Source organism: Cydia strobilella, chromosome 5, assembly GCF_947568885.1.
Source record: "Cydia strobilella chromosome 5, ilCydStro3.1, whole genome shotgun sequence".
Lineage (NCBI taxonomy): Eukaryota > Metazoa > Arthropoda > Insecta > Lepidoptera > Tortricidae > Cydia > Cydia strobilella.
The window spans coordinates 4,599,811-4,612,343 of NC_086045.1; the positions used below are offsets into that span (position 1 = coordinate 4,599,811).

A 12,533-nucleotide genomic window follows, 5' to 3' on the forward strand; every position below is an offset into this window, starting at 1 on the left:
GCAAAATCACAGCATGCAGTTATGGTATTGCATCAAGAAAATAGTGATTATTAATTATCATTTCTTTTAATTCGTTTTAGCTAAAGATGATAAATTTAGCGCGCTAACCATGGAAATTCCTGACGTAAAAAAAATATCTTTATTAGCTATTTAGGATTATTATTTAGTTATTTACCTACTTAAGTTGACCTGACCTGCAACATTTTACTGGCAATATTTGTTCGATTTGATTAGTACTCAGCACCAATTAATTAATTTATTCGGTTTTGTTTTCATTAATAACAATAATAACCGATTCTTTGCTACAAAAAGGCATTTAAGTGCGCTGTACTAACTATAACCAAGTACTATTGCCATTGATAAGATGCACTAGTTAGGATTTACTATTTGTTATTAATAAACTTATTTAGGCAATGTAGGGCAAGAACAACATAAATTTTGACTATTAGGACATTTAGGACTAGGTCTTGTACATCAAGCACATTATAAACTCACCTCTGCTCTTTTGTTGATGTCTATACTGTACCAAGAGACCTACTGTATACTGTGTGTAGAAGATCCGAAAAATGAACACTCTTTCCAACCAGGTGGCTGAAGACTTGGTCAAGTTTAAGGAGGCAGATTTGGTCCGGCTACATGGTGCTTACAAATGCATGCTGCGTAGGGCAGGCGCACTTCGTGACAAGCCTTGGCAGTACCATTGCCATGTTGTACCATGGCACTGCCAAGGCTCATGCCAGGACATGAGGCGAGTTGTTACACACATGATGTCATGCCCGGTGAGTGTGGCCAAACCCCTGGTTAAGTTTTATCAAGCAGAAACATCTGCAAATGCACATTGTTACTGGTGCCTGTTAGGATAGAACATTCTTATGCCGAGACGGTGCCGAGAAGGTACTTACACGCCAGTATAAGTATAAAGGGAGGAATGGAAAGATTCACACGCTTGGAATGCCTCCGTAGCTCAGTTGGTGTTTCGAAAGGTCGCAAGTTCGAGTCTTGCTAGAGATGGTGAATTTTTTAATTTTGCTTTGTTAGTATAGCTGAACTGTATGTAAGTAATATAATATCAGATGATTTTTTTTTACTCCAACCCAAGCCAAAAAGTTCCCTAGATGATATATCTATCTATATTATCTATATACTATATATAGCACAAATAGCAGAATAAGCAACCTATTGTCAACTACATACTATCTTATTTTTTGCACAGATGTCGGTACACTTCTTTTTTTTGTTTTTCAAAATAAATACTTTCCACCATTACTTTTTACTTATTTATTTAAAAGTTATTAGTGATAAATAAATAAATAAATAAATAAAGCCTTTATTACTGACTTATTTTTAACAATAAAAAACATCTTTATATATATATTTCACTTATTCTAATTTGTGTTTCTGACATCCGGGACGTTTTCATTGTCAGTCTGCCCTTTGGCAAAGGCCTCCCCTAGAATTTGCCATAACTCCCTGTTCATGGCTTTCCTTCTCCATAATGGTCCAGCTATTCCTCTAATTTCGTCCTCCCATCTTTTCTTTTGTCTTCCTTTTCTCCTTTTCCCATCACGGGGGTACCAGACAGTGATATCTTTGGACCATTTGTCTTTCCGGCTACGAATCGTGTGCCCAATCCATTTCCATTTTAATTTCTTTACTGTATATGTGACATCAACTACTCCTGTTAATTTTCTGATATGTGTTAGTTTAACTTTGTCTTTCAGTTTGATGTTCAGCATACTTCTCTCCATTCTATTTTGGCACACTTTCAGAGCTTTCCTTTGTTTTTCCGTTAGGGCCCACGTTTGGCACCCGTACGTAAGGCATGGCAATATACACGTATTAAAAACCTTTTTTTTATCTTCCATAGTGAATTTTGGGTTCTTCATTACTTCTTTAAGCGACCAGTACCTTTTCCACGAGTTACTTATTCTTGTATCTATTTCCTTTTGGATTTGATCTTCTGGTGAAATTATTTGTCCTAAGTATGTGTATTGATCTACATATTCTATTGTGTTGTTGTTAAGTTGTATAGGTTTTTGTAATCCATTAGTCATTAATTTGGTCTTTCCAGAGTTCATTGTGAGGCCCACTTGTTCACTTGCCTCTGCTAACTGCTGAACCATAACTTGTAGGATTTCTGGTGTTTCACTCAATAGAATCAAGTCATCTGCAAATCTCAAGTGGTTTAGTTTTTCACCATTTATGTTTAAACCATAAGCATCCCAGTCCAACTTCCTAAATATGTGCTCCAACACAGCCGAGAACAACTTGGGCGAAAGTGGGTCTCCTTGTCTGACGCCTTTCTTTATGTTGAATTCCTTTCCTACCATTTCTGTTTTTATCTTAGCTGTGGAGTTCTTATAAATTTCTTTAATTATCCTTATGTATTTTGGTGAAACACCTTGACATCTCAGGGCTTCCCAAATGTGCTTATGTTTTAGGGAATCGAAGGCTTTATTATAATCTATGTACGCCAAATAGTATGTCTTGCCATATTCATTGCTTTTCTCTATAGTTTGCCTAATGGTATGAATATGGTCAATGGTAGAGTAGTCGCTTCGAAATCCCGCCTGCTCTTTCGGTTGGTTCTCTTCTAGTGTGTTGCCGATTCTGTTAAGGATAATCTTCGAGAATACTTTATACAGATTAGACGTTAAACATATTGGTCTGTAATTATTTATATCATCTTTGTCACCTTTTTTGTGAAGCAGTACAATTGTTGATGTTGACCACTGTTTAGGTATTATCTCCTTTTCTAGAAATTCATTAAATATGCTCGTTATGATTTTAGCGATGGCCTCTAAACTTCCTTTAATGATTTCATTCAGTATATTATCTTCGCCTGGGGCTTTGCAATTTTTCTGGGACAGGATTGCTTTTTCTACTTCACTTACTAATATAACCGGGATTATTCCTTCTTCTTTTGAGAAGCCTTGTCGCTCATCGTTGCTTTCTGTGTCATTGTATAGGTCTTTATAAAATTGTGTTGCTCGTTCAGTAATGTGACTTCTATTTGTTATTCTTTTCCCTGTTGCCTGGCTTTTAATATTAGGTATCCACGGAGTGGTTTCTCTCAGCTCTTTCAGGGCTTTTTTGATTCCTCCGGTTTTTTCTACATGATGTTGGATTATTCTCCTTCTTAGTTCTTTCCTATGATTTCGAATTTTTCCAGATATTTGTTTGCTAATTTCCTGTATATGTTTCCTATTTCCTTTCTTGTTTTCTAAGAGTAATTTTCTGTCTTCAATTAGTTTTCTTGCTTCCTTTCCTATTTTATCCTTTTGTGTTTTCGAGCAAATAATTTTTTCCGATATGTTTTTGAGCTCTTCCTCTACTAAATTATATTTTTGCTGGGTATCCATTGAGTTGTTTATTTTTGAAGAGAGGTTTTCTTTTAATGTGGTGAGTAGTTCCTCTGGCAGTGGCATAGGAATTAGGTTTGGTCTCTTGTTCTTCTTAATATGTTTTCGATTGTTTTTAGGTTGCTCTTTATAGATTTTACTTCTTACCATGCGGTGGTTGGTATTAAAATTTAGTTGGTTGATTGTATCAACGTCGGCAACGTGTTGAGGTTTGTTTGTAAGTATGAAATCTATTTCATTTCTAACTTCTCCATTAGGAGATATCCACGTCCATTTTTTATTTTTAGATTTTTTGAAGAAGCTATTCATTATTTTAAGATTATTTGCTTGAGCTAGGTCTACTAGTCGTTGTCCATTGTTGTTTCTCTTTCCTGTGCCAAATAGCCCAAGCACGTTCCCATCACTTACTCTTCTTTCTCCTATTTGGCTGTTGAAATCTCCCATTAGGAATATTGTTTTGTAAGTTTTTTCTAGTGTTAATTCCAGTTGGTCATAAAATGAATTTTTTGCTTCTTCTATGTCAACTTCTGTAGGAGCATATATTTGTATAATTGATAGTGGATCCATACCAGGTATGTGTATATTAAGTTGTGCGATTCTGTCTGACACTCCGACAAAATCTTGAATATATTCTCTGTAACATTTTTTCACAAGGAAGCCCACTCCATACATTCCTGGTATAATGCCTATATGGTAGAAGATGTAATTTTCATATTCCTGTATTTGCTCACCTATTCTTCTTACTTCACTTAGCCCAATTATATCCCAATTTATTAGGTTTAAGGAATAATCTAATTCTACCAGTGATTCGTCCGTTCTTAGGGTTCTCGTGTTAAGTGTTGCTATGTTGATATATTCTCTTTTCGATTTGGGTTTCGTCGAGTTCTTTACATTTAGTTCTATTTCTTCTAGGGGGTGGTGGTCATAATCCCCACGGGGACCAGCCGGGTTGGGGAATGTTAAGTTGTTGTGTTTGTGTTTTAGTTTTGGTTCTTTCTCCCGGATGCCTGTTAATTGTTATTGCTTTGTGTTCGAACGCATAAGAGCATAAGCATCTACTTTATTTTTTTTGCTTGGTTGTTTTTTCTCAAGTGCTTCGGTTGGATTCTCTGAGCTCCCTTGAGCATTATTTGGAGATTGGGTGGGAGATCGCTTCCTTTTTTCTTTAGGAGTTTCGTTTCCACTCGGAACATCCTTTACAATAAGTTTGTCATATCGGATGTACGCTTTCTTTCCATTCTCTAGTTCTTGTTTCATTTTTTCTTTCAGCTCCTTTCTCCTCATAAGAATCTCCTTTGGAAAGTCTTCAGTAGCATAGATGTTGTCATGGAACTGCTTGTTGTTCTTAAGAACTTCGATTTTCCTCCATGTTAATGTTACTGTCACTAGTATTGGTCTTGGTCTGTCTCCTTTCTTCCCAAGTCTTTGTGCTTTACTGATTTCCCAGATATCCCATTTTTCCATACTTGCGTTTTCACTTAGTTTATTCAATGTTTCTACAACCAGTTGTAATAGATCGTTGTTGGATGTCTCGACTTCACTAACTTTATGAAGTATGAGGTTATTTTTCCTATTCTCCTTCTCTAATATATGGACTTTCGTCTTTAATGTTCCTACTTCTTCCTTGAGTTTTTCGTTCTCTTCTCGAAGAGGCTTCAATTTTTCATCCATAGTAGTAGATAAAGTTTCTGATAATGTTTTTGTTTGGATTTTCATCTCTTCCCTCAGTTTTAGAAAAAGCGTTTCCATCTGTGCGTCCATATTTCCCATTTCCGCAATTAACCAGTTTTTATTAAATAGTAGTTTATTTTTCCTGTGGCAATATCTTTTTCTGCGCTTTTTTGTTTCTCTAGTCTAGCAACACTGGAGTGTCAATGTCATATGTCACTGTCGGAAGTGCGTTAAATCTTGCACAACTACAAGTGTATAAGTAGCTACGTATATTTTCGTCACGTTTAAAGCACTTTTTGATCACTTTTTCGGCAGAACAGTCTGTATTTCATTACACAATATGTGGCGATCGATGTTTAGCACTGATTTTTGCTACGTGTGGCGTAATTTGTCGAGAAAAAAACTACTTTTCACTAATTTATTCGCGGACAGAATTTACAACGGTGTTTCTTTGACAGCTGCAACCGGAAGTATTAAAAGTTATTTAAAGTTATTAGTGATAGACCAAGCTAAATTGGCAGTGATTTTATAGCCCAGGCTGTGAAAGTGTTATTTAAACGTCATAATTTCATAGAAGTATGTATAAATGACAGTTAGCTTGGTCTAACTCTATTTACTCTTAAAAAATATTATATATGTAATTAAGTATTTCCTTTGCAGTCTGACAAGAATTGCAGTTGGCCTGTCGATTGTTCCTTGTTGAGAAAAGAAATTAAGCGCTTGGTGAGTTGCAAAGAGGAAGAGTGTCCCATCTGCATACAGAAGAAGGAGTGGCAAATATCTGTATCTGCAGAACAAAGAAGCAATTTAATCGACCTACTGTGAGTTCTTTGAATAAATGCTTTTTCTGTTTACCAGTTCTATTGTCTGTTTGATTATAAAATAAAATACAATTAGTATTAGTCAATTATTTTTGTCAAGAATTCCATTGAATACAAGGATAAAAAATGTTTTGTATATATTTAGTTCTGATATTTTTTTAATTCACAATACGGTATTTGACTGTATTTAAAATAAATTATTTTACACCATGCATGAAATAAAGCATAAATTTCATAGTAGAAAAATCGTTTTGACAGTTCGAAAAAAGAAACTGATTTGATTAGTAGTCAAAAAAATATACCCTATTTGTTGTTTTTACAATCCTTAATTCTAATAAAGGAGTTGGAATATGAATATACTTACCTAACTTGAGATAAAAGCCGGTTGAACACACTTCGAGTGCTAGTTTACCTTCCCGTCTGCGCGAGAGATTTGCCGTGTTTTATAATTTCTCTTAACTTGTTTACAGGGTACAAACTATTTCGAACTCTAGTTCCATATTCTACGGTAAAAGACAATTCTCCTTACATCAGAAAGTATTATACACTAAGTCGATAGAGGGTAAAATTTACAAAAAGGCCGAAAATCTGACTGATTACTACCGTATGCTGGCTGCAAAGAAATGGGAGATTAAAATGTACCTTGAAGAGAGAGAAAGAAACAGACAGAACAAACGGCGCTTTCAAGCGAATATGGACGTCGAGGAGAGGCGGAGGACGAGACGGGGTGTCTACAGTGACGGATTTGCCTTAAGGCCAAGTAGCCAGAGGCCAGATATTAGGGGCGGCAGTCTACCTATATGATGATGATGGTTGCTGAGAAAGAGGTGGCTAGTACTTAGTTTACTACACGGCCTGGGGGCTGGGGCCTAGGGCGGCAAACACTATAAATCCGCCACTGGGCGTCTATAGTCCCTACATACTATTGAATGCATGTGGGCCAGAGCCTGAACAACATGACATACATTAGAATCGTTTATTTATAAATATAGTTGTTAAAATGAAAAATAATTACAAAACACATGGTACCCTGGTTGGATATTGCAAAGTAAATAGGGTATTTGACTGTATTTAAAATAAATTATTTTACACCATGCGTGAAATAAAGCACCAGAAGATTAATAGAGAAATGTAGACAGCAGTTATTTTAAGACAGAATTTCTATTTTAAAACCCGTATATATCTATAAAGAGTAGGTAATTTGATTGTGACGTCACATGCTAGTGTTTCATATAAATTTCATAGTAGCATCAAAGAGGATATAATAAGATAGAGCGGTACTGTCATAGTAAATTTTGTAACCACAGTAAATTCACTGCCATCTATCGACACACTTTAAAACTAAAAATGAAGATTTATAAAAATACGATAAAATGAATTTATACATGGATAAATGATTATTATTATTTGCATTAATTATTTTACATGATTTTAACCCATGTTCTTTTACTGACATACGTTAAAATTGTTAAATAACAAACGAAACCGTCAACGCCCTCTATACGAGAGTAGGCCAAAGGTAGTGAATCAAATTTCGTGATTTTCGAGGCACGTTTTTTCCTTAGACTGTATCCATCTATTACGGAGTTATATCTATATTTGGTAGCATAAACGTTTTGACAGTTCGTGGATTTGACTAGCAGCAGGAGTGCGAAACTCCTAGCTTCGGGCAAACGGCTCCGTTCGGCTCAGCATTGCTCCGAGCAATTATTAGGGTTGTCACAACTTACGTCCCTTTGCGTGCACGACCACAGATAATATAATGACCTGAATAGTCGGGTTCGATGCGAGGTGGGTTGCCAAATCCCGGTTAAAAGAAATGTCAGGATTTTTAGGGTGATGTTAGGATTTTTTATTTAAAGGACATTTAATTTTTCCATATGGCAACCCTACATACGGCTAAAACGCCCTCCAGACTACGCGGCGCGAAGCCGCGATCGCGTGTGAGTAGATTTCGCTGATTAGCGAAATAAACTCCACCTCCACACTCTATGTCTATCAGTGAAAATCACCCGCGTAAATTTTTTAGGGTATATGTCAAATGGAAACGCATACTGACATATTTGTTTACATTATTTGCCATTTTTATTTGTTTTGAACAATAGTTTGTATAAGTATATTATGGCTTATGAAACCGATTCGCGCACGATTGTGGAGGGGGCTTATCCTGCCAAAAGTGAAGCCGAAATACGATCGATGTGTGCGTGCGACGCTGGTGTTTTACCATAGACATAGTATATACAAGTAGTTATAGACGCGCCACCGTGCGACCGGGGGTAAGAGAAAGAATATTCATATAAAATTTGGGCAGCACAGGGTTTTTTTATTTCAATTTTATAAATTTCGGTATTTCGCCATCGCCTCATACGTATGATGCCACCCGGTCGGTGATAAGGACAAAGCAAGGCACTATTTTGTCTTCCCTCTTATAGGAATCGCAATAAGACTATCTTTCTCTATCAAAGAGTGTCAGGCCCTTGTGTTATAAGCCCGCTCCAGACTACGCGGCGCGAAGCCGCGAACGCGAGTGTGGAGTCGATTGCGCTGATTAGCGAACTAGAGTCCACACTCGCGTTTGCAGCTTCGCGCACGAGTGTGGAGGGCCCTTTACGCTTAGCAATACATAAATATGTTGTCAGTATATATTTATTTCCGATGGTGTCTGCGCCGGTCCGTCACCGTCAGCGCAAGCTCCTGGTGACACTCCTCGGTACGGAGTGAAACATGTCGAGCGTTTTTCGACTTAAAATACGTGGGTGACCCGTTATTAACATATTTAAAACATCCTTACACCTGGTTATTAATAATTGGGAAGTGTGTGGATTTGATTTTGTATGCAAAAGCTTTTTATGTTTTTTTTAAGGATTTTTTACATTTCTGTACATTGTGAAATAAGGCTTAAATAAATAAGCTGATACGTTTTTACTATTTTTTTATTTAACAGATGTGCATAAAATAATAAAAATAATTGTGTGGTTTTAGGAAACCACAATGCAAGTGAAACTTTTTTCGGATTGTAGGCATGTAGCTTAGAACAAATGCGTTTAAAAATGTATTTTTGATGCGATAATGATCTAAATCCATATTTTGGGCTTGCAACATCGACCCACACAAGTCACAACTGTCACCTGACAGATTTGACTGTCTGTCTCTATGTATGCTTAAATCTTCAAAACTACGCAACGGATTTTGATGCGGTTTTTTTAATAGAGAGTAATCCAAGAGGAAGGTTTATATGTATAATACATCAGCACTGCACCCGTGCAAAGCCGGGGCGGGTCGTGACGTATAAATAACACTTGCACTCAGTATGCTATCAAAATCGTTGCAGACTTTTCTTAGTCTAACTCTATCACCGATTGGCATCTTGGCTGGGCCCTCTGTCCCGTCCAGGGACCGGACAACCCTTTCCGTGATAAAACCCTTTCAATGGGCAACACTTAAACACGGCTAACACATTGAAAGACTTTCCCTTTTGAACTGCAAGCCCATTCATACCCTTACCTTTGACTAACCCTTACCGAAAAGCTAACCAAAAATAAGGCTAGCCCTTAATAAGGGTTACCCTTATCTTTAAGCGCTTTTTATAAAAGTTTTCCTTTGCGTGAAAGAGACAGGATTAGTATATATCTATGGTAGTGTATGAAAAGGAAATAAAATACGTGCCTAGTCAAAGAACGCCGCCGTTGCCGCCGACGATAGCTCGGATTCGAAGTAATGTGTGCTTTATGAACAAGGTAGACGACCTAAATTAGCATGCTTATATGCTAAAAGGGAAGCCCTTTATAAGGCTAACCGAGTAACCCATAAGCAATATGCAAGGTGTTGGTGAGCGGATGATAAGGATTTTGTAAGGGTATTTGGGCTACCGATTACTCAAATGTGGTAGCTTTATATAAGGGGTTTTAAAAGCAAAACAAAGGGTTTCGTCTGGCAAAGGGTATGGTGAGTTAAGCCTTATGCAATACCCTTATAAAACCCCGATAAGGGATAGCGGGCCGGTCCCTGGTCCCGTCTTCCTTAAATCAAGGAAAAAAGTACTAGTCGGACTCGCCCACCGAGGGTTCCGTACTTACAAAAGAAGTTAGAAGTGCATTGCATGTATATTGAATTTTTAACCTTATTCCTTGTTGAATGGGGTTAAAATGGCCTAAAAAATAATATCATATTGAATCTTTTGTGGAATCATATCCACCTTAGGTGACCACTTTGAATGTCGACTGTTGTAAAATGCAAAACAAGTTATGTTAGCCAATTGTAAAAAAAATAGAGTCGTTTTTCTATACTAACATTTCAAGGTGGTTATAATCTGCTTTTATTACGAGGAAGTTAACCCAATTTGTGGTTTACCACTCAGTTATTGTATTCTTGAGACTCTTTGAGTAAACAAGCTCAATTCATAAAATTAACACTATACAAAAGGAGCATGTTTACGAGTATAACTATTATATTAACTATCCCAATTTTAATTGGATAGCGTAGGTGTAGGTAGTTCCGAGATATTTAGCGATGTGGATGTGACAGACTGACGGACAGATAGACATTCGCACAATAAGGCCTCACTCACGAGCGCTTTTTCAACGCGCGTTAAAAAAGCGTTTGAATAACACAAATGGAAACATGTATGTGTTGTTATTCACACGATGGCGGTAGCGCTTTTAATCAAGCGTTGTTGGATTTTCAACTTTAAGCCTTGGTTTTTAAATTGAATTTACCGTGCGGGCAGACTCAAGCGTTTTTTTAACGTGCGTTGAAAAAGCGCTCGTGTGTAGGGTCACTAACCAAGGGTTCTTTGGTACGCCTCTCTAAAACGCGCTCAAATAAAGCTTTTTATAAATGTAAGACGTTTACGGGAATTACGGGTGAAAAAAAATCAGAACTTGACCTTGCATAATGCCGTGAAATCATACATATAAGTAGACTTAAAGGAAAAACATCTGAGTAGGTAGAGTTTATTCTAAAATTACAGAACAGTCAATATTATGTAGCTCGGAAGATAGCGTAATAGGTACACGAGTTAGATCGAAGGCCCTAGGAAATACGATCTGTACTTAGCTATAGACAAATTATGATTTAGATTAGATCTAAAGATTGGACATTTATCTTGTAGCCATCGTTATATTTCTGAAAAAATAAAAAGATTAACAGCATCGATCGGTCACGATCCGTGCGTCATCATTTAATTGTCTCATGCACTCTACATCTTAGATAGTCTATCTCATTTCTTCTGCCGTTTCCCACTTAAAAGACTAACGAGGTAGCAGTACCACGGTTTCTTGGGTTTATCTTCCAACGGCCACCGGCGCAACTCTGGCCTGATGCTGGGGCACCTCTTCTTGTATTCGCGGTATTGGTACACCTTGTAAGCAGCAGTGAGCACGGCGATGAACAGGGCAGCGAGTATGGTGCGGCCCCAGCCTCTAGATTCTGTTGGAAGGTTAAGGGTGTTAGCATCGTGCACTGCAGAATACCATTCCAAGCTAGATGACTAGTGGGGCGCTTGTGAAAGCTAATCTTTTAATAGGTGCTTCTGAAACTTGTCTGACGACGACGTTCCACGGCTGGATGGTTTGTATTTTACAGTGCTAAACTAAAACTTTACTTCTTCACACTCACGCGCGCGTACAAAATATTGTTAAGATTGTATTCTAAAATGTCTAACATTGTAACCTTACGCTCGTAATCGGGAAGGAACTGGCTCTTAAGACACATGGAAACCAATGTTATATAATATTTTAACGTTGCAATAAAGATTATATATTTTTTTTCAATTTATTTTAAAACTCATAAAAATGTAGCATTCTCCGTAAAATGTAAAGCGGCATTCTCAGTAAAATGTAAAGCGGCATTCTCAGTAAAATGTAAAGTGGCATTCTAAGTAAAATGTAAAGTGGCATTCTTAGTAAAATGTAAAGTGGCATTCTCGGTAAAATGTAAAGTGGCATTCTAAGTAAAATGTAAAGTGGCATTCTCAGTAAAATGTAAAGTACACCTATAGCCTAGCGTTTGTAAGCTCGTATGTTCTGTGCATGGCTTGCAGCCGTCATAACTGCCATAAGGGTGACGGGTGTATGTCAGCAAATAGATAGTAAAGTGCATCATCATCATCATCATATCAGCCTTTTATCGCCCACTGCTGAGCATAGGCCTTTCTTCCAGTACGCCACTTGTCCCGGTCCTGAGCTAATCTCATCCAGAAGTGACCCGCAATCTTCCGGATGTCGTCCACCCAACGAGGTAAGGTGCATAGGTGTATTCATATATTTCTGCTAAGAGCGACAGCAGCTAGTAGAAGGTGTTCGGTTCGGGGAAAGGTTAGATGTAATAAAATAACCTCTTTAAACTCGCAGCCCGCCGTCGCTTATATATAATCCCTCTTATGGCCCTCAGGGGCCTCAAGTAAATACGCCCCGTAATCTAAGAGGTATGAGCCAAGCAACGCTTCGAGACCCCTATAGTAAAGAAATTAAAACATAACATTACCCGAGTTTGTGTTAGGTTCCGGTGTAGGAGGCATATTGTGATCAAATTTGTGAATGCTTGGTTCTAACAAATCATGCTTGCATGCATGTTTGCTTTGCTATTTTTGGTTATTAGGACAGCAAACCATGGTTTTGATGAAGATTACTTATCTCACATAATTATAAATAACTGTGATATGTCTACTGACAGTATAATA

General features: G+C 37.4%; 2 protein-coding genes across 3 annotated transcripts; one reads left to right on the top strand and one right to left on the bottom strand.

Moving 5' to 3' along the window:
- Positions 1-7,944, top strand: LOC134741840 (uncharacterized). Of its 2 annotated transcripts, XM_063674732.1 has the most exons (4): positions 1-124; positions 588-779; positions 5,694-5,854; positions 6,325-7,944. In XM_063674732.1, exons 1-4 carry the CDS (start codon positions 110-112, stop codon positions 6,656-6,658), a joined length of 702 nt encoding a protein of 233 aa, XP_063530802.1. In that variant the 5' UTR covers positions 1-109; the 3' UTR covers positions 6,659-7,944. The 2 variants fall into 2 exon arrangements, with proteins under 2 accessions (XP_063530802.1, XP_063530801.1); XM_063674731.1 differs by lacking the exon at positions 1-124 and having other exon boundaries at positions 250-779.
- LOC134741839 (uncharacterized) lies at positions 4,376-5,481 on the bottom strand. Its single transcript, XM_063674730.1, has one exon. The coding sequence runs from the start codon at positions 5,130-5,132 to the stop codon at positions 4,380-4,382; it is 753 nt and encodes a 250-aa protein (XP_063530800.1). The 5' UTR covers positions 5,133-5,481; the 3' UTR covers positions 4,376-4,379.
- Positions 7,945-12,533: the final 4,589 nt, after the last annotated feature.